The sequence below is a fragment of the Myxocyprinus asiaticus genome, chromosome 9 (assembly GCF_019703515.2).
Source record: "Myxocyprinus asiaticus isolate MX2 ecotype Aquarium Trade chromosome 9, UBuf_Myxa_2, whole genome shotgun sequence".
Taxonomy (NCBI): Eukaryota; Metazoa; Chordata; class Actinopteri; order Cypriniformes; family Catostomidae; genus Myxocyprinus; species Myxocyprinus asiaticus.
This window is the reverse complement of record NC_059352.1, coordinates 39,754,160-39,773,970: the sequence shown is the minus strand read 5'-3', so window position 1 is coordinate 39,773,970 and position 19,811 is coordinate 39,754,160. Positions and strand designations below refer to the sequence as shown.

At 40.6% G+C, this 19,811-nt stretch overlaps 1 protein-coding gene across 2 annotated transcripts in view; it reads right to left on the bottom strand.

Annotated features, from left to right (window-relative positions):
• Nucleotides 1-19,811, bottom strand: part of LOC127445823 (bone morphogenetic protein receptor type-2-like) — a 42,353-nt gene that overhangs the window by 6,461 nt on the left and 16,081 nt on the right. For both annotated transcript variants that reach the window (XM_051706225.1, XM_051706226.1), the window contains exons 7-11: nt 6,983-7,097; nt 2,548-2,708; nt 2,300-2,447; nt 1,992-2,128; nt 1,716-1,885 (exon numbers count right to left, since the gene is read on the bottom strand). In XM_051706225.1, the coding sequence (XP_051562185.1) occupies nt 1,716-1,885; nt 1,992-2,128; nt 2,300-2,447; nt 2,548-2,708; nt 6,983-7,097 (731 nt within the window). The remainder of the gene's footprint in view (nt 1-1,715; nt 1,886-1,991; nt 2,129-2,299; nt 2,448-2,547; nt 2,709-6,982; nt 7,098-19,811) is intronic.

Genomic DNA, 19,811 nt, shown 5'->3' with positions numbered 1-19,811 from the left:
CAGTTTTTGTTTTTTCCCGATGGCGCCCTAGGCGAGATCCCTATTGCTGTCCTCGTTGGGCAGGTGGCGCCCTAGGTGACCGCCTAGTTCGCCTAAGCCAAGAAACGGCCCTGGACATATTTTCCTTTTAAAACCGCTTGTAACCGGCACAGTTTAAACTCTTGCTTTAGGGGTTGATTGACAGGGGAGTGGTTGTGCTTGACTGCCGTCTGGGACACATACAGGATGGATTAGCATTTACACCTCAAATGCGATGTGGTCACATGCGTTTTTGACCACATTTGTATATGGTTTTTGTGATCTGATCATAAAAGTTTTAAACACCGTTTAGACCTGTATTTGGCATTGACCACATGTGATCGGATCACCCGAAATGCATTTAAAAGGGTTAGTTCATCCAAAAATGAAAATTCTCTCATGATTTATTTACCTATTAGCCATCCCAGATTTGTATGTCTTTCCTTCTTCAGCAGAACCAAAGTGACGATTTTTATAAGCACATTTCAGCTCTTTTTGTCCATACAATGGAAGTAAACAGGTGCCACCGGTCTGCTGGCTATTTGACGGTCCAGAAGGCATATTTAGGCAGCATAAAATTAATCCACACGTCTCCAGTCGATCAATTAATGTCTTCTGAAGCAAATCGACTGGAGCCGTGTGGATAACTTTTATGCTGCCTAAATATGACTTTTGGACTGTCAAATAGGTAAGTAGGATTTTCATTTTTGGGTGAACTAACCCTTTAATACCAGGTGTAAACGGGGTCTAAGTCACACATATTTGGTATCATTTGAAAGCTTAGAATCTTAATTTTTTTCAAATTTTTTCACTTGATCACTTTAGTATTTATGTTATATAAAATAACAAAATAAAGTTTTAAAAACTTTGCGTGGCAAATGAGCACCGCCTAGAGGTGACGATGTAGAAATATGCATATGAATATAAAAGTATTTTACATAGCACTTGTCCAGATGTCCAGAAAAAAAATGCCAGTCCAGCAGAAAAAGCATGATAAACAAATCATTGGCAAAATATGTTACAAACTATTGACAATTAAATGTTATATATCATCTTTGTCGCTTTTCAATGACCCTATATTGAGCTTCTAGTCCATTCAGAGGCCAAGATATATGACGAAACAGGGAAACATGCATGCGATCCAAAATTTTACTGGATGTCTATGGTGTGAGTGCTCAGCTGTGTTAAAGCGCCACCTACATTTCAGATCTGTATTTTGTGATTTAAGGTAATAGATGAAAAACATTTTTCCTAGTACTGCCATCTAGTGGAATGTAATAGCACTTTTTGCAGAGAGATAGAGCAAACTGAATTACATGCTTATGTAGTTAGGAAAACAAAAAAATATGTTCATCTTAAATATGTTCATCAACAGTTAGCTGCGGTCCTTGAATCTGATTAGCATTCTTGGCATTGGCACAATATATAGTCCAACAGCACTGGGAAGCTTTACTGTTTGTATCACTTCTCTTGTGTTCGTGTCATTCCAGTCCAGAGCAGTGAAAGCAGTGCAGAGAAATAGACATAGGGATTTTAATTCATCCCTGTGAAATTCCAATTTTTTGCCAGTAGGTAGCGACAAGTGAATGTCTTTTTGTTATGAGTAAGTTTTCATTGAGAAAGCATCTGCTTGCTACTTATGGTTGTAAAGTGTACGGCTGGGGATGGGTTATCAGTGATTATTGGTTATTGATTACCTGTGGTTGTACAGTGCAATGCTGGGGTTGAGAGCAGGACTGACTGATTTTTCTCTGTCCCAGATGAGCAGCAGTTCAGTGAGTCTCTCCTCCGCACACTGAGCCGTGAGTCGGGCTTCAGCATCCTGATCCCAGCAGTCCTCCATGGTTTCTTTCAGAGAATGCACCGTCTGCACATTAACACACACCATCATATATTAACATCAACAAACATATTATAGTTTGTGTTAATAAATGTTAATAAGCTGAGGGAGTATTCACATCCTAATTTCTTACCAGGCTATTCTCTTTCCAGGCTTCTGGAAATTTGGGTCTTTCTTTTTCTCGCGACACAAGTGCCTGCATGTCCTCTATGGTAGGGTGATTGCCCACCTCAGCCTGAAATGCCATCTGAAATTCTGGAACCGTCTCACCTGATGGGAAATGAGTTTTAAAGAGATTAAAGGAGCTGTAAGCAATTTTTTATGAGAGAGGGCATGTGGTTAAATTGAGCAAAACAGCTGAAATTGCTTACAGCACTTTTAAGAACAAATACCAGATATGACATGGAGAGAGCTGCACATGTGCGTATTTGTGTGCAATACCTGGGAAGAGGTCGGCACAACGCATGAATGTCTCCCAGTAAAGCAGACCCAGTGCATAAACATCCACCTGCTTCAGCGCAGACTCACAATCTCTCAGATTCACCGCCCCCTCCAGCACCTCTGGGGCCATGTACCGCATTGTACCCACCTATAGAGTGAGAGAGATACAACAGATATGATTAGATATACAGTACACCACTAGTCTGGAATGGATATGACTGGACTTGTCTGGATTACTGTGTGCTGACCTCACTGATGGCACTGTTGTCCTCTTCCCCATCCCTGGGTGGTCTCTTTCCTGTCAGAATCATGGAGAGTCCAAAATCACTGATCACACACGAGCCATCTGACTTCACAAGCACATTCCTGCTGTTCAGATCCCGGTGGGACATGGCTGGTTTATACGCATCTAACAATAAGAGGAAGAGGGAGGGTGGGAAGAGAGCAAGAGAGAGGCTAATGCATTAGGTATCATGAACTAACAATGAGCAATACTTTTTCAGCATTTATTAATCTTGGTTAATGTTAATTTTTTCATCTACTAATATATTTTTAGACTTAATAGTTGTATAAGTTAACATAAGTCAATGTATTATGAACTAATATAAACTAGCAATAAATTAACAGTAAACAAGATTAATAAATGCTGTAAAAAAAATTACTGTTCATTGTTAGTTCATGATACATAATGGATTAACTAATGTTAACATATGCAAACTTATTTTAAAGTGTTACCATCAGAAATGCCACTAGAGAGCACTAGAACCCACTAGTGTCTCCAGAAACAACAGTGTAGAATAAATCAGTGATTCTCTTGTTTTGCTTCAGGCCTGAGATTTTATGTTGGACATCAAAAGGCGACTCAACATACACCAAAAATATCCGTAAAAATCAAAAACTGAATAGTCCCATGAACATGCAAGACTATTAACTTATAGTATAGTAACTGATAGTAACAGTGTTTATCAGCCTAACACATAGAACAAACACTGGACCAGTTTCACAGACATTTCAGTTGTGTTTATCGATGGGTTCATGCTTTCGGCAGCCAATAATTCACGGCCCAAAGCACAATGTTGTCAGCACAAACTTTGTTTATCCTCATTGCAAGTTAACCTATATTTAATGTAGTCTTGGTCATACAGGTGCATCTCAATAAATTAGAATGTCGTGGAAAAGTTCATTTATTTCAGTAATTCAACTCAAATTGTGAAACTCGTGTATTAAATAAATTCAGTGCACACAGACTGAAGTAGTTTAAGTCTTTGGTTCTTTTAATTGTGATGATTTTGGCTCACATTTAACAAAAACCCACCACTTCACTATCTCAAAAAATTAGAATACATCATAAGACCAATAAAAAAAACATTTTTAGTGAATTGTTGGCCTTCTGGAAAGTATGTTCATTTACTGTATATGTACTCAATACTTGGTAGGGGCTCCTTTTGCTTTAATTACTGCCTCAATTCGGCGTGGCATGGAGGTGATCAGTTTGTGGCACTGCTGAGGTGGTATGGATGCCCAGGTTTCTTTGACAGTGGCCTTCAGCTCATCTGCATTTTTTGGTCTCTTGTTTCTCATTTTCCTCTTGACAATACCCCATAGATTCTCTATGGGGTTCAGGTCTGGTGAGTTTGCTGGCCAGTCAAGCACACCAACACCATGGTCATTTAACCAACTTTTGGTGCTTTTGGCAGTGTGGGCAGGTGCCAAATCCTGCTGGAAAATGAAATCAGCATCTTTAAAAAGCTGGTCAGCAGAAGGAAGCATGAAGTGCTCCAAAATGTCTTGGTAAACTGGTGCAGTGACTTTGGTTTTCAAAAAACACATGGACCAACACCAGCAGATGACACTGCACCCCAAATCATCACAGACTGTGGAAACTTAACACTGGACTTCAAGCAACTTGGGCTATGAGCTTCTCCACCCTTCCTCCAGACTCTAGGACCTTGGTTTCCAAATGAAATACAAAACTTGCTGTCATCTGAAAAGAGGACTTTGGAACACTGGGCAACAGTCCAGTTCTTCTTCTCCTTAGCCCAGGTAAGACGCCTCTGATGTTGTCTGTGGTTCAGGAGTGGCTTAACAAGAGGAATACGACAACTGTAGCCAAATTCCTTGACATGTCTGTGTGCGGTGGCGGCTCTTGATGCCTTGACCCCAGCCTCAGTCCATTCCTTGTGAAGTTCACCCAAATTCTTGAATCGATTTTGCTTGACAATCATAAGGCTGTGGTTCTCTCGGTTGGTTGTGCATCTTTTTCTTCCACACTTTTTCCTTCCACTCAACTTTCTGTTAACATGCTTGGATACAGCACTCTATGAACAGCCAGCTTCTTTGGCAATGAATGTTTGTGGCTTATCCTCCTTGTGAAGGGTGTCAATGATTGTCTTCTGGACAACTGTCAGATCAGCAGTCTTCCCCATGATTGTGTAGCCTAGTGAACCAAACTGAGAGACCATTTTGAAGGCTCAGGAAACCTTTGCAGGTGTTTTGAGTTGATTAGCTGATTGGCATGTCACCATATTCTAATTTTTTGAGATAGTGAATTGGTGGGTTTTTGTTAAATGTGAGCCAAAATCACCACAATTAAAAGAACCAAAGACTTAAACTACTTCAGTCCGTGTGCAATGAATTTATTTAATACACGAGTTTCACAATTTGAGTTGAATTACTGAAATAAATGAACTTTTCCACGATATTCTAATTTATTGATATGCACCTGTATATCTTTCACCTTACGTAGTTCCATTTATGATTTCAAGGATGGGGCATGTCATGCAACTCGACCATGTCAGCACCTGACTAATTTGGCTAGATAGCTTCTACCAAGTTAAAGATATACACCAAAATACAGTAGTTTGATTGGATGCACAGCCTTTTGATGTTAACAACTAAGGATATGGGAAAGTTTATCTCTTTCCTTTCAAAAATGTATAGGCCTATGTATTTTGCTATCATATCTATGTATGACTACAAAGTTTGTTCCATCTTATTATTTGCATTTAGCATGTTTTTTCTTCCATTTGTTTGCATTTATACACATACAAAATGACACAGGCAAACCTGCGGTCCATTTTCGGGTTGACCCACCAGTTGAGAGAATCTGGAATAAAGGAATAAGCCACGAGAGGCTGTACATAACAGTAATTGTTGTTAAGAGTGCCCAAAACATCCTTTACCGTGGTAAAATCACTGCAATAAATGACCTTGGGTGGCCATGATTGTTGTTTACGCCATTTTATAAAAGCACTTTAATAAAAGCACGAAATGCTCATTAAATAATTACATTTATTGCCAATTATAATAATCACAATAAACAATTCCTCGCAGTTCATTAGCCTACGCGTAGACTGTCACATAACGTGGATGCATATATTGACTTTCACACCTGTAACAGTTTGAACATGGTCCATCCAATCAGATTTTATAGGCGGACCTATCAGTTTTATAAAAATATTTGGTAACACTTTACAATAAGATTCCATTCGTTAACATTAGTTAATGCATTAGGCATAATGAACCAACAATGAACAATATATATTTTTTACAGCATTTATTAATCCTTGTTAATGCTAGTTAATAAAAATAAAATCGTTCATTGTTAGTTCATGTTAGTTCATAGTGCATTAACGAATGTTAACATAGTAAACTTTTGATTTTAAACATGTATTACTGTATATGTTGAAATTAACATGAACCAAGATTAATAAATGCTGTAAAAGTATTGTTCATTGTTAGTTCATGTTAACTAATGTTGTTAACTAATGTTTACAAATGGAAACTTATTGTAAAGTGTTACAAATACTTTTAATAATGCTATTGTATATGAGAGTATATACTGTATATGAGAGTGCATTTATATGCGAGTTTGTGAATTCCAGTGTTTGTGAGTTAAAAAAGGACATGTCAGTATATATCAGGATGACTGCACTTAAGCTGAAAACATAGCAACACTTTCTCTTAATTTCCTTTTTGTCTCATTCTTTCTCCCTCTCATTTCCATGCACATCTCTGATACTAAATAAAACCTGATGACTATTGTTTCACACTGAAACAAAGACACAGAAAACTAAAAAAAGCATTGAGAATTACACCCATTCCTGCGAGTCTGCCTTCCTGCTTTCTCAGACTGAGGCTATAAATAATGAACACATATACACAACCACATGAATGACAACACCATATGGCTGTTGAGCTCCAAAATGACAAAAAAAAAAAAAAGTAAAAAAAAAAAAACGTTTTCTTAAGCCATTAGATAGCTTTGTGTGACAAAATTTTTTAATAGTTATTCACTAAAAATCTCCCCTCTGCTGTAGCTCTCAAATCAAATATAGTGCTATAAGATGTATCATGTCAGGTCTGAAGTCATGGTCATGTTACGAGATTTTCATTAAACAACGACTTCGATCCGTTTCTCACACAAAGTTTTCGTAGGGCTTCAAAAGACTTGGAATAAAGCACACAAGTTGTTTGGACTTCTTTTTTTGGTGCTTTTATGTGCCTTTATGGAGCTTGACAGCAGAGGTCACTGTATGCTTTCACGGTATGGAAAAGAGCAGCATAAATATTCTTCAAAACATTTCCTTTTGTGTTTCATGGAAGAAAGTCATACCGGAATGTATTTTAATTTTTGGGTGAACTATTACTTTCAGTGTTTGTGTATCCGTTACTGTGTCTCACCCCCTCTCTGTGTCTCTGTGTGCAGGTACGCCAACCCTCTGGTGACAGACAGAGCCAAACGACAGCAGCTCAGCCAGTCCACAGTTCGTCCACTCAGATATGTGCACAGAGAGCCCTTGGAAAGACAGAGGGAGTAAATTAGCTGCAAAGAACAGGGAGTAACTCACAGGAAAAACAGAAGGGAGGGGGAGTCAGTGGGAGGAAGAGGAGGGTGAACTGAGGGATGCTAAGATTAAGGTGTAGAGCAAGGAGAAATAGAGGCAGTGTATTCAAGTTACAGCACAAACAACTGTCTAAATGCACTTCTGCCTTACCTTGGGACTACCTCAGGGCTGCGCTATAGCAACATGGCTTGAGGTTAGCTCACAGGAAGCACGATCTGAGAGCCCATGGTTATGAATAATTAAAAAATTCTCAGCTCAGTCAATAATCTCTCTTCCTCTATTAAAAAACAACAAGTGTTTGTGGATGGGTGTATGTGGCTAGAGCTCGGAAATATACAGGGTAAATTAAGGATATTGTAGTGAGCTGTGACCTTTTTCTGGTTCAGTTATCGCAAACAAAAAGAAAGAGAGGATGAATATATTGCCCTGTAAAGCCTGACATTTTGACATGAAACTGTTTTTAATATCATTAAACAAACTATAAAAAGAAATTAAAAAAAATCTGTGTATCATATTTGATACATTAGACTTTAAAGGTCATTATCCTCCTGAGGCCCAGCAATTCATTTTTGTGTAGAACATTTTTTATTGAAGTTTTTCTTAGCCCATACATGTTACAGTTATAAATCTTCGGGTATTATCAGAAGACTTCCTGGGCTTTTCAGAGATACTACATTTTTGAGAGTTTGGCCATGAAAACATCCTCTCCTTGGTCTATAAATATAGATTGAAATGTATCACAGTTCAATTTAGTACATCAAATACGATTTTTTTCAATAAACAATTTTTATCATATACTGTAAATTTTATGCACCAAACACTATATTGACATTTAAAAAAGGGAAATTGTAAAACTTTTTTGCTAGGTCTCAGGAACTTATGGTAAGATGACATCATATTAGCTTGTAATGTAAAATAATGAGATCTTTAGAATGACAGAGCAGGCTGCATACAGTATATGAAAACACACAGAAATGTTAGTTCACACTTTAAACATATCTTATAAAATGTATATGTCAAAATTTTCAAAGCTCTGTGAATTTTTTTTACATTTTATTTTTTTTAATTTTTTTGTGGTGGGCATGAATGGAATATAATGGTGATTGAGAGATATATCTCAGAAGTCTGTTGTTTCACATTTGATACAAGGATTTCAAAGGGGGTTTTCGATAAAATAATATTCAAATTTTTAACCAAGCACAAGTTTCTTATATTAAGCAAATACTCATTTTAAAATGTCAGTAACAATATAATCATTACTGTCACTTTTACTTTATTCAAATACGCTGTCATTTATCTCAACATAAGAGTCTCTTTTCACGCAAGTCCGCCGCCATTTTAAATAGATCGATATAAACATTGAAACCACTTTTTTTCACAAATAACCACTATATGGTGCCATAGACATGTGACACTTACATATCATATGTTGTTTGGCTTGTCAGCTTAAACAGAGAGTGAAACAGGAGCCATCAAATGTTGTGTATCATATTTGATACACACGGAGTTATAAGGTTAAACCAGCCTAAGGTGGCTTGTTAGTTTATTTGGTTTAAGCTGGTCTCCCAGTCTAGCCAAGCTGGTGCTCAGCTGATTTAGCTGGTCTCCCAGCCTGACAAAACCACTCTAAAACCAGCCAACAGACCAGCCTGACCATGCTGGGAGACCAGCTATAACCAGCAAACCAACACAAACCAGCAAACCAACCTGGCCAAGTGGTCTCAGCTGGACTTCCTGTCTGACAAGTGCTTAAAATCCCTCTAAAACCATCCCACAAACCAGCCTGAGCAGGCTGGGAGACCAGCAAACCAAGTTAGGCTAATTTAAGCTGCTTGTTTGAGTGGGGAAAAGACAGAGAGGAAAATTGGAGGAAGAGAGTGAGAGTTTTGGGTGATCTCCGCAGATATCGTATCATGTTTTTGGGCTGCTGTTACAAGATCAAACATGACATCAGATCCCATAGGGCTCTAAATATAATGACAAAATAAATGCCTGCATTAACACTTTGAGTTATGAGGTAAATAAGAAGGAATGTGAGAGAAAAAAAGAAGAGCTAAGTGGCTGGGAGGAAAAGAATGAGATACTTTTTTTGTTGTTGTTGTTGCTTTCAGTGCTTTCTGGCTAGCTAAATTTCAGAGAACAGACATGGGCATACACTGGCCCAAATACACTTGTACACTTAAATCACACTTAAGATACGAGTATGAATATATCATTGCATTAGATAACAAAATATCAAACCATGTGGCATTTATTTTAAAGGAATATTCTGGGTTATATACAGGTTTAGGTCAATTGACAGCATTTGTGGCATTATGATTACCACAAATATTTATTAAAAAGCAAAATTGTGGTTACAGTGAGGCACTTGAAATGGAAATGAATGGAAAGAGTTTAAAGGCAGAAACGTGAAGCTTATAATTTTATAAAAAGGTAAGTGCTTTTTAACCACAATTAATTCTTCTGTTAAAACTAGTTTATTATTTGAGCTGTAAAATAAATCAGCGTTTTTGCAGGATTACAGGGTTTAGAGTTTTACATCATCATGACAATGAAGTTGTCAAATTTAATATAACTTCACACAGAAAAGTTTAGTAAGTGATTTTATCACACTAAAATCACGTTGACATGCATTTTTTTTGTGCCTTGTGACTATTATTTTGAAACAGTGAGAATTTCAACGTTTACAGATTGACCCCATTCACTTCCATTGTAAGTGCCTCACTGTAACCTAGATTTTAGTATTTTTAAAGAAAAGGAAGAGTAAAACATTTTTATTTATTTTTTTGATAATCAACATTATGCCACAAATGCTGTTGATTGAGCTTAACTTGTACTGAACCCAGAATATTCCTTAAAAGAAAGAAAACACAAGCACACTTTTTCAAGCAAACTTTTTTTTTTTTTTTTAAGGAGTTTGTTGGTTAGATTCATTGCAAAAATGGCTCAAAAAAGTGAAGTTAGTTCTGAGAAAATGTCTAGCTAGCATCATATGCTCGCAGATGCCACTTGCTAGTTATTTTGAATACGATGCAATGAAATTCATACATTTTTAAGTGTGCCTTTAAAGGAATAGTTCACCCAAAAATAAAAATTTGCTGATAATTTACTCACCCTCAGGCCATCCAAGATGTATTTGAGTTTCTTTCTTCATCAAAACAGAATTTAAGATTTTTAGGATTTTATTTCAGGCCTCCTCCTTTAAACAATGTAAGTGAATGTACTCCATTTTTTGACGGTCCAAAATGCATATTTAGGGTGCATCAAAATAATCCACACGACTCCAGTTGACAAATAAAGTTCTTCTGAACCCAAACGATTGATTATTTTTAGAAACAAAACAAAACTTATATACTTTTTAGCTACAAATGTTCGCTTCCGTACATCTCTGTGACGCGCGCTCATGAGAGAGATGACGTAAGCTCATTGGTAAGGTCATGCGTCACGTGGGGGAGGAGGCAGGAAGCATCATTGTTTACAAGAGAAGGAGCGCTGTACAAAAGTTTAATTGTCTTTGCTGTAGATTTGTATTTGTATAAGTGTATTGTCTAAAATGGTCGTTTGGCATGTGTATACTGGATGCTTCAACCTTCAGAAACCCCAAAGAAAATGCACGCCGGGAAAAATATTAACTTTTCATCGATTGCCTATACATGATCATGAGCGAATGAATCTCTGGTTTATCGCCCTGAACCTGGATATCAGTACACCCCTACATTCTCTCAAATATTGGAGGGTGTGCAGTGAACATTTTACACCTGAGGATTTCAGACCATTGAAAGAAATAAAGGGTCGATATCTGAATTCATCGGCTGTGCCCGTGCTGTTTTTCCAGCGAACTCAGGTATGTGTGAAAACTTTGTCATTGTCACGCCTCCCTCGGGCTCTGCACCTCCCTCAGCGCTCCGCTCCTCATCAACCGAATTCTAATTCACCGCACCTGCACTCAATTTACTCGCTCATCACTGCCTGCATAAATAAGTTTGTGAAACTTCTCTTCTGTGTGATATCACCTGTACCATTGATCTAACTGTGTAAATCCTGTGAATCTCAGTAAATGCTCTCGCACTTGGTTTCATTAACTACAACTTGTGTGGCTTGCATTCCTGACAGTCATATAGCCTATATATTTCTGCTAATGAAAAAGCACAAGTAGATAATGCAACGGCATTGCTCCGAAATAAAGGATGGTTATTTACAGAAATTGTTTTTGACTGTTTTGGTTTGTGAACGGCACTTGGTCTGTGGTCTGTGCAAGTTTCTCTTGTAAACAATGACGTGCTTCCTGCCTCCTCCTCCACGTGACGCGTGACCTTACCTTACGTCATCCCTCTCACGATCGCGCATCACAAAGATGTACGGAAGCGAACATTTGTAGTTAAAAAGTATATAAGTATTGTTTTGTTTCTCAAAATAATACATCTTTTGCGTTCAGAAGAACTTTATTTCTCGACTGGAGTCGTGTGGATTATTTTGATGCACCCTAAATATGCATTTTGGACTGTCAAAAAATGGAGTACATCCACTTGCATTGTATAAAAGAGGAGGCCTGAAATGAAATCCTAAAAATATTAAATTCTGTTTTGATGAATAAAGAAACTCAGATACATCTTGGATGGCCTGAGGGTGAGTAATTTATAAATTTTGGGTGAACTATTCCTTTAAGTGTCCAAATAGGCCCACTGTATTTTTCCCAATTCCTTATTAACCCTTATGTTTTGTTCCAGTCAAAACTGACAGATTAACATTTTTTATTTCTAAAAACGTCTCGGTTACATACGTAACCTCGGTTCCCTGAGACGAAGGGAACGAGACATTGCGTAGATTAATATTCTAATATTGGCTATGGTGTTTGAGCCCCGCCTGTTTTGGCACGAAACTGTCCGCTATAAAAACAGGTGCACAAACACCATTTCCTCAGAATCTCTGACTGAGAACAAGGAGCGCATCGCTCATGCCTCAAGAACTTTGAGTCTTGTAGTGCAGCTAGCGTTCGCAATGTCTCGTTCCCTTCGTCTCAGGGAACCGAGGTTACGTACTTAACCGAGACGTTCCCTTATGACTCAGTACACTTGACATTGCGTAGTTACGCATATGGGGAACAGAATCCCATCACGCCGCACTACACGACACGACTTCCCAGAGAGGAAACATGGCGGCGCAGTCTTGTGGGACGGCGACCGACATGAGTATGCCACAGTGAGTAATCCTCGTGATGACCAGGAGGAGAGCACTCATAACTAATATAGGAACTATAGTCATATAGTATGAATTAACTCCTTATGAACCCAGTCGGGAAGGGAGTATATTTATAATGAAAGTGCTTGCAACTTTATGGTAAATTATAACGGCCTGACTGTAGGCTGTTGTGTAAATGATGGGGAGCACATACTTAAAGGGAAGGGCATAAGTATACATATATTTGGCTAATGCATAGCAAGTGCTTTAAACACAGAGGACTGTGGAAAAAAAGAGACGTTACGTCTAGGTTGTAAAACCTTGCGAATGTGTTTTGAGAGGACCATCCTGCTGCAAAACATATGTCTTGTAAGGACACACCATTCGTCCTTACCCATGAGGAGGCCATGCCTCTAGTTGAGTGTGCTTTAACACCAATTGGGCAAGTCTTACCCTGCGACTCATAAGCCGGGGTAATTGCATCGACAATCTAGTGAGAGAGGCTTTGCTTGGAGACGGACATTCCTTTTGTGTGTCCTTCATAGCATATAAAGAGCTGATCAGACAGTCTGAACTGGCAAGTATGCTCAACATATGCATGTAGTGCCCGTACAGGACGTAACAATGCAATGATTGGTCCTCATCCGAATTAAATGGAGGAGGGAAGATGGCCTGAAGGTGAACCACCTGCGCTTTGACAGGCGTGGTTAGGACCTTGGGTACATAGCCTTTCCTGGGTTTGACAGTGGCTCTTGAAAGACCGGGGCCAAACTCCAGACATGAATTGTCGACTGATAGTGAATGCAGGTCACAAACCTGTTTTACTGAGGCCAGAGCCAGCAGTAGTTTGGTCTTAACAGAGAGCATGCACAGTTCAACAGAGTCCAAAGGCACGAAGGGGGGCCCTGTGAGAGCTTTTAGGACTAAAGTTAAGTCCCAAGTCGGAACTGTAGCCGGCCGATGTGGGTTTTAATCGTTTTGCTCCTTTAAGGAACTTTATGATTTAATCATGCTTGCCTATAGAGGCGCCAGCTTCGTGTGCGTGATACGCAGATAGAGTTGCCACATACACTTTGAGCGTTGAAGAAATATTAGAATTTCATGTATGGGGCAGTTTACTGGGTCCTTGCCATGTAAGAGACACCAGTCAGTGTACACCTTCCATTTTAGTGCGTAGAGGCGTCTCATGGACGGTGCTCCGGCTTGTAAAATGGTGTTCATGAATGAACACGTCAGTTCTGGCATGTGTAGTGTGCCCCGTTCAGGGACCACACATGCAGGTTCCACAGATGGGGCTGGGGATGCCAGATTGTGCCTCGCGCCTGAGGGGAGATACCTCCTCAGTGGTATTTCCCATGGTGAGCAAGCTGTACAGCATCTCTATCATTTCCGGAAACCATGGCTAGTTGGGCCATTTTGCGCAACTAATAGAACCATTTCCTTGTCCTCTCAGACTTTGCATATGACAGAGTGAATAAGGCATACCAGGGGAAATGTATATTTGCATTTCGCCGGCCATTTGTGTGCCATTGCATCAGTTCCCAGCGGGGCTTGGGACTTCGAATAACAGAGGGGACAGTGGGCATTCTGCACTGAGGCAAATAGATCGATTTCTGCTTTGCCGAATATTTCCCAAATCCTCAGTACAGTTTGAGGATGTAGTCTCCATTCGCCCAGTATCTCAACAGTGGCAGTGAATGAATTCTGCCTTGGCTGTGTTGGGCCTCGTGTATTCAGATAGAAGACAAAGGCAGGCCTAACACAGTCATAAAAACCTAACTCAGGCCCCCACATTCCAAGTCGTAAATTATACTGATAAAAATCACGCCAAAATCAAACAAAGGGAGTCCAAAACAGACTACAAATCCCATGAAGCCTTGCTCACTAAAGGATCGAACTCTCAACTCCTATTGGATGAGGCACACAACAGAACGTCCCTCAAACATGACATCATCAGGAGTTGAAATACCTCTGAAATGCTTCCAGGATTTGCTTCCAGCAACTTTGTTCGTCCTGTATAGACGCAGTTCATCGCTGCTCTCAGGTGCAACCTCGTGGCACAAGGAAGTAATGTCCGACTTGAAACTGTGGCCATACAATCTCCATCTCACTGGACGAGTTGAGATTACTCTGTGTTCAACCGAACACTCTAACGGATCCGAAGGAGACCGCCGAGCAATTCGCATCTTCATCCGTTTGCCTACAGAAGTGAAGAGATTAAAGATTTCTCTTCCATCTTCAATCAAGTCGACATTTCTGAGTTCTCCGCCAGCCCGCCGAGAATCAACAGCCGTACCGCCCGTTGACAGAGCGAGGAAACGTCATCACCCAAGCCTCAAGGAACCGGGTCGGAGTTAAAGGACGGAGGAAAACACATTCTACCTGTGTCCTCATGCAATTCAAGTAAGAGGTTTACGTCTGGGCAGAGACAGAATATTATAGTGTGTTATTCTTGTGTTTTTCAAGGTTTTTTGCCTGTACAGTTTACGGACCGCCATGTCCGCTCATTATTAATACTCAGGGTATTAATTATCACAAATTTGTTTTGCTGTATTGTGGTCCAACCAAACTGGACTGTTGGGCAATTTCGTCATCGCGGGTGAGACAGGTAAACTGAGTTCATCCATTAAAGAGTCAAATAACACGGGACTATTTACGAGCCGTCCACCGCGTCTCTGAGCGATGAACTAACAGCTGCTTTCTCTCCCACGATCGCGAAATCGGCTTTAGGGCCGTTATTTCTCTCTCTCTCGTACTAATCACACACACACGCATGCACGCGACCCCTCACAAACATTCTGGCACACATTTTTGGCTCGTAGATAGCTTAAATGCTAAAGCCCAGCTTTGTCCCTAAGCTATCGTACAAGCGGATACACGCAGTAACTGGTAGACGCCATTGACTGGTTTCTCTCCGCCCCCATTCGCGGTCATATTCCCTGGCCGGAAGTCTCGCGTGACATACTCTCCACGAGAGTCACGTCCGCCATTTTGTGCACGTCCCTCCTTACACACACACACACACACACACTGTCACACACACACACCTTATGTGTTATAGGATTATTTTTATTTCCATATCTAATCATATCACTGTTTAGTTTGTAGTTGTAAGTCGGAAGTTTATTGACTGCATTGTATTAATTATTAATTGATATTACTGCATAAATAAACTTTGTTTATATTACAAAGAGAAGTGTTTTGGTTTGTTTTGCATACGCCTGTGTCATGCTGACGGGATGTCAGTGCTCGGATTCAAACCTTCATTCATTGTTTTTTTTTTTTCGAAAATCGATATTCTTCGGATGTCGATTTTCCTAAGAAAACAATCTAATATTGAGACTGTTTTACTATCTGGTTATTAGTCCCTGATTCCAGGGTGGTGCCCCGTCAATGTTAATCCTTATTAATATTCTATTGATTTTTGATAATTGATAATTATCTTTGATGATTGTTGAATTTGAATGATCAATAAGCTAGTGTTAATTTTAATTAATGTTTCATCGATGTTAACAATTAACGGTTATCTTTGATAATTGTTGATTTAAAGGATTAAAAAAGCTAACATTGATTCTCATCAATGTTCTATTGATTTTAATAATTAATAATTATCTTTGATAATTATTATTTATTGCTAATAACCAAACTTGCTCCTAAACGTAGCACACTAAATTTACTGGAGCCCCATATGAGGTTTTAATGAGTTAGATTCAATTAATTAATTTAAATAATTAATAACTAATGAAATAATTGTTAATTATTTCTGATAGTAACACTAATCTAAACAACCAGTAAAGCCCTACAGCTGTTTGTATATGTTTATATATGCCACAACTGTCATGCTGTCTGAGCAAACCAGGACATGACAGCTCGCTATTTCTGACTGAAAGCCTTTAAGGCTAGAATTTCAGCCGATAGCTCTAAGCGGTTGATGTGCCACGCCCTCCTCGCACCTGTCCAGGTGCCGAATGTCGGGCATCCATCACACACCACCCCCCAACCTGTGTTGGAAGCATCCGTGGTCACCACTTTCTGCCTGATAACTTGGGACTTCGAGTACCAGAGGGGACAGTGGGTATTCTCCACTGGGGCAAATAGATTGATTTCTGCTTTGCCAGATATTTCCCAAATCCTCAATACAGTTTGAGGGTGAAGTCTCCTAAATTCCGCCTTGGCGGTTTATATATGCCACAACTGTCATGTTGTCTGAGCGAACCAGGACATAACAGTTTGATATTTCTGATTGAAAAGCCTTTAAGGCTAGAAATACAGCGGATAGCTTTAGGCGCTGCATGACAACTTGCCCCAACGCAACACCTCGCTGGTAAAATGCAGGAGCTGTCCGTGGTGCTAAAGCAGCTGTACAGCGGCGGGATATAGTGATGCGCATGCGCCCTTGGTGCCAAGCACGTCGTGGCACACGGCGCTTCAGCCAGCACTGAAGAGGTCTCATGTGTAAGAAACCTAATGGAATGACGGCAGATGCCGTCACCACAAATCCCAATGCTTTCTGAAACAGTTTCAGTGGAAGTGTTCTCCCCAGTCTGAACTGAGACGGACACTGTAGAATGGCTGAAGCAGTATGTCTCTGTGCTGGCCTAACAGAGCCTCTGATTGTGCCAGTAACAGCCAATCGTCGAAGTAGTTCAAGATGCATACACCGCTCAGTCTCAGAGGGGCCAGAACTGCATCGATGCACTTTGTGAATGTGCGAGGAGCCAGAGATAGTCCGAAGGGCAGGACTTTGAATTGATACGCTGTTCCCTCAAACGCGAATCTCAAAAAAATCCTGTGATGTCGTACAATTTGGATATGAAAGTACACATCCTTCAGATCAATCGACGCAAACCAGTCGTGTGGGCGTACATGCGATAAGATCCGTTTCTAAGTAATGTTTCATTTTGAATGGGCGCTTTATAAGTGTGCGATTTAAATGTCTCAGATCCAGGATCAGCCGAAGCCTGCCGTCTCTCTTTGGAACAAGAAAATTATGGCTGTAAAACCCTTTTTGTGCTTAACAATTTGGCACAATCTCTACCACGTTTTTCACGACGAGACTGTGTATTTCGGCTCGTAACACTGGCGCGTCTTCAGACGAAACCGTGGAAGACAGAACGCCGTTGAAACGGGGTGACCGGTTTGCAAAATTGGATCGTATAACCATGTTCGTTCGTTTTTGCACCCATTCTGAAATACCCATTAGGGCTCACCACGCATCCACGTAACGGGACAGGGCTTTTAGTCGAGCGCTGGCTCGAAACAGAGCAAGTGTGAACCGGCTGTGATATACTCCATTCGTAACGCTCAGCAAACTAATTCACAGAGCCGCTAAAAAGGCCGGCTGGAGACACTGGAGCATCCAACAGAGTGGCTTTTTCCTTATCATTCATTTCTATGAGGGTCAGCCATATCCGTCGACCCAGAACTGCCAGGTTGCCCATGGACTTGCCGATGGCCTGCACAGTGAATTTCGTGGTGCAGCTCTAAATCTGTAGCGGTGCGGAGCTCTTTGAATATCTCTGGATCGAATCGAGGAGCTTGGCTTGAAATTCCTGGCGCACCGCCATTGTGTGGAGTGCTGAACCAGCTTGTTCTGCTGCTGAGTAAGCTTTTCCCGCCAGTGCGGACGTTTGTCGACACGGTTTGGAAAGCTGTATGGACCGTGATTTCCACGCTCTATTACTCACTGGGCAGAGCTGTGCCGCTTTAATAACCATTTTCTTCCCCGTGATCCACATTAAAGAGGATGGCGTCACTGCGCGAGCGTGCTGTAAAAGGTCGCGCGCCAGGACTTGGATAGTTCGTTATGAACTTCGGGTAAGAATTTGCGGGACGCTGCCATTTGACAGCGTCTGGACTGCTGGAACCATTCATCAAGGCAAGACTGTACAGGTTCCTCTGGGGGAGACCACTCAGGGTGAAGCTCTTCGACTGCCCTTGTAAGGACGCGGAGCATCACCCTGTCAGTGGTGCGTGCACGTTCCTCGCCCTCGCTGGGAGGAGGGGAGGCAGCATCATCCACTGACCACTCGCCTGATGCAGCGAGAGACATAATGACATTATCATTAGTATCCCCAGCGTCAGAACCGTTGCACGAGACGAGGCCGCCCACTCTTTCAGGAGGCCGAAGCTCGTCTCGCACATAGTGTATCAGAAAACATGCACTTCGGAGAGATTGAGGGGCTCGCGGGGCGTGTAAAGTCATCCTGCTCGACTTCGCGGGTGGGAGGGCTTGTGCGGCTGAATCATCCCTCAGAATGAGGGTGATTCACGAGCAAAGCGTCTTGAGACTCATGCCCTCTCCATGAGAGCTGTCTCTGCATGGCCGTGGCCCAGACAGTAAACGCAGCTCTCATGCTGATCTGACGGCAGGATATGCCTCTCGCACAAGGAACACTTACGGAACGACATCTTTAAAAAGATGCGAACACGTAAGTGACTCTTTTAGATATATAAATATATCAATTAATACATATTTATATTTATATCACACAGTATACAATACACAATATACAATTGCTTTGTAAGGATACACAAACCCTGCCAAAGCGCTGCGGGGAATTAGGATGCTGAGGCCCGTTCACCTGCGAAGCGTCAATCAGCGAGGCGGTGTGATGTTCACCGGAACACTGCAAGGGAGCGGAAAGTTTTCCCTCAAAGATTCCGCCCGCTGACTCATGTATATCGACGGCGAAGGTACAGGGCTTCTAGACAAGAGATGATCACTGTCTTGAAGGAAAAAATTCTGAGGAAATGGTGTTTATGCACCATTTTTTAAGGCGGACATTTTCACGGCAAAACAGGCGGGGCTCAAACACCATAGCCAATATTAGAATATCACCGTTATTGTAGAGAGGTTTCAACTAGGTCCTGTATGAAGGCACTCCCCATATGCGTAACTACGCAATGTCAAGTGTACTGAGTCGTAAGGGAACAGAAATATTAAGTGTTCAAGAGCATCCCAATCCTTTAGATAAGCACATACGTGGATGTGTGTTTGCACATACAAACTCCTCTGACGTGCTCACGCACACACACACACACACACACACACAATGTTTGTTGAGCGCCCTTTTGTGCATTGTCTTTCCATGTACAAACTTTGAGAAATATTTCAAGATCGACTTATGTCATATTATGTTGTATAATATGTTATATTATGCTAGTTCGAATCGGGATAGTCTGCTGTAATTTACAATGTTATTTGTATGTTTCAGGAAGTAATTAGGCAAGATGTGACAAATAGACACTTCTGTTTACTATGTGTTAGTGGGAATTTCATACACTAACTCACTGAATATTGGCCTCTGAGTCAAACAAATTTGCTCATTGCATTTTATTAATCCAATGACCTTTCCAACGGTATACAACATATATTTTTTTTTTTAGGTTTTTACCAACTCTGAATATAATTGTTGTGATAACAAATTTGCAAATTATTAGAACTAAAACGGATCTAATTTGACAGCAAATTGGTAGGATCAGCT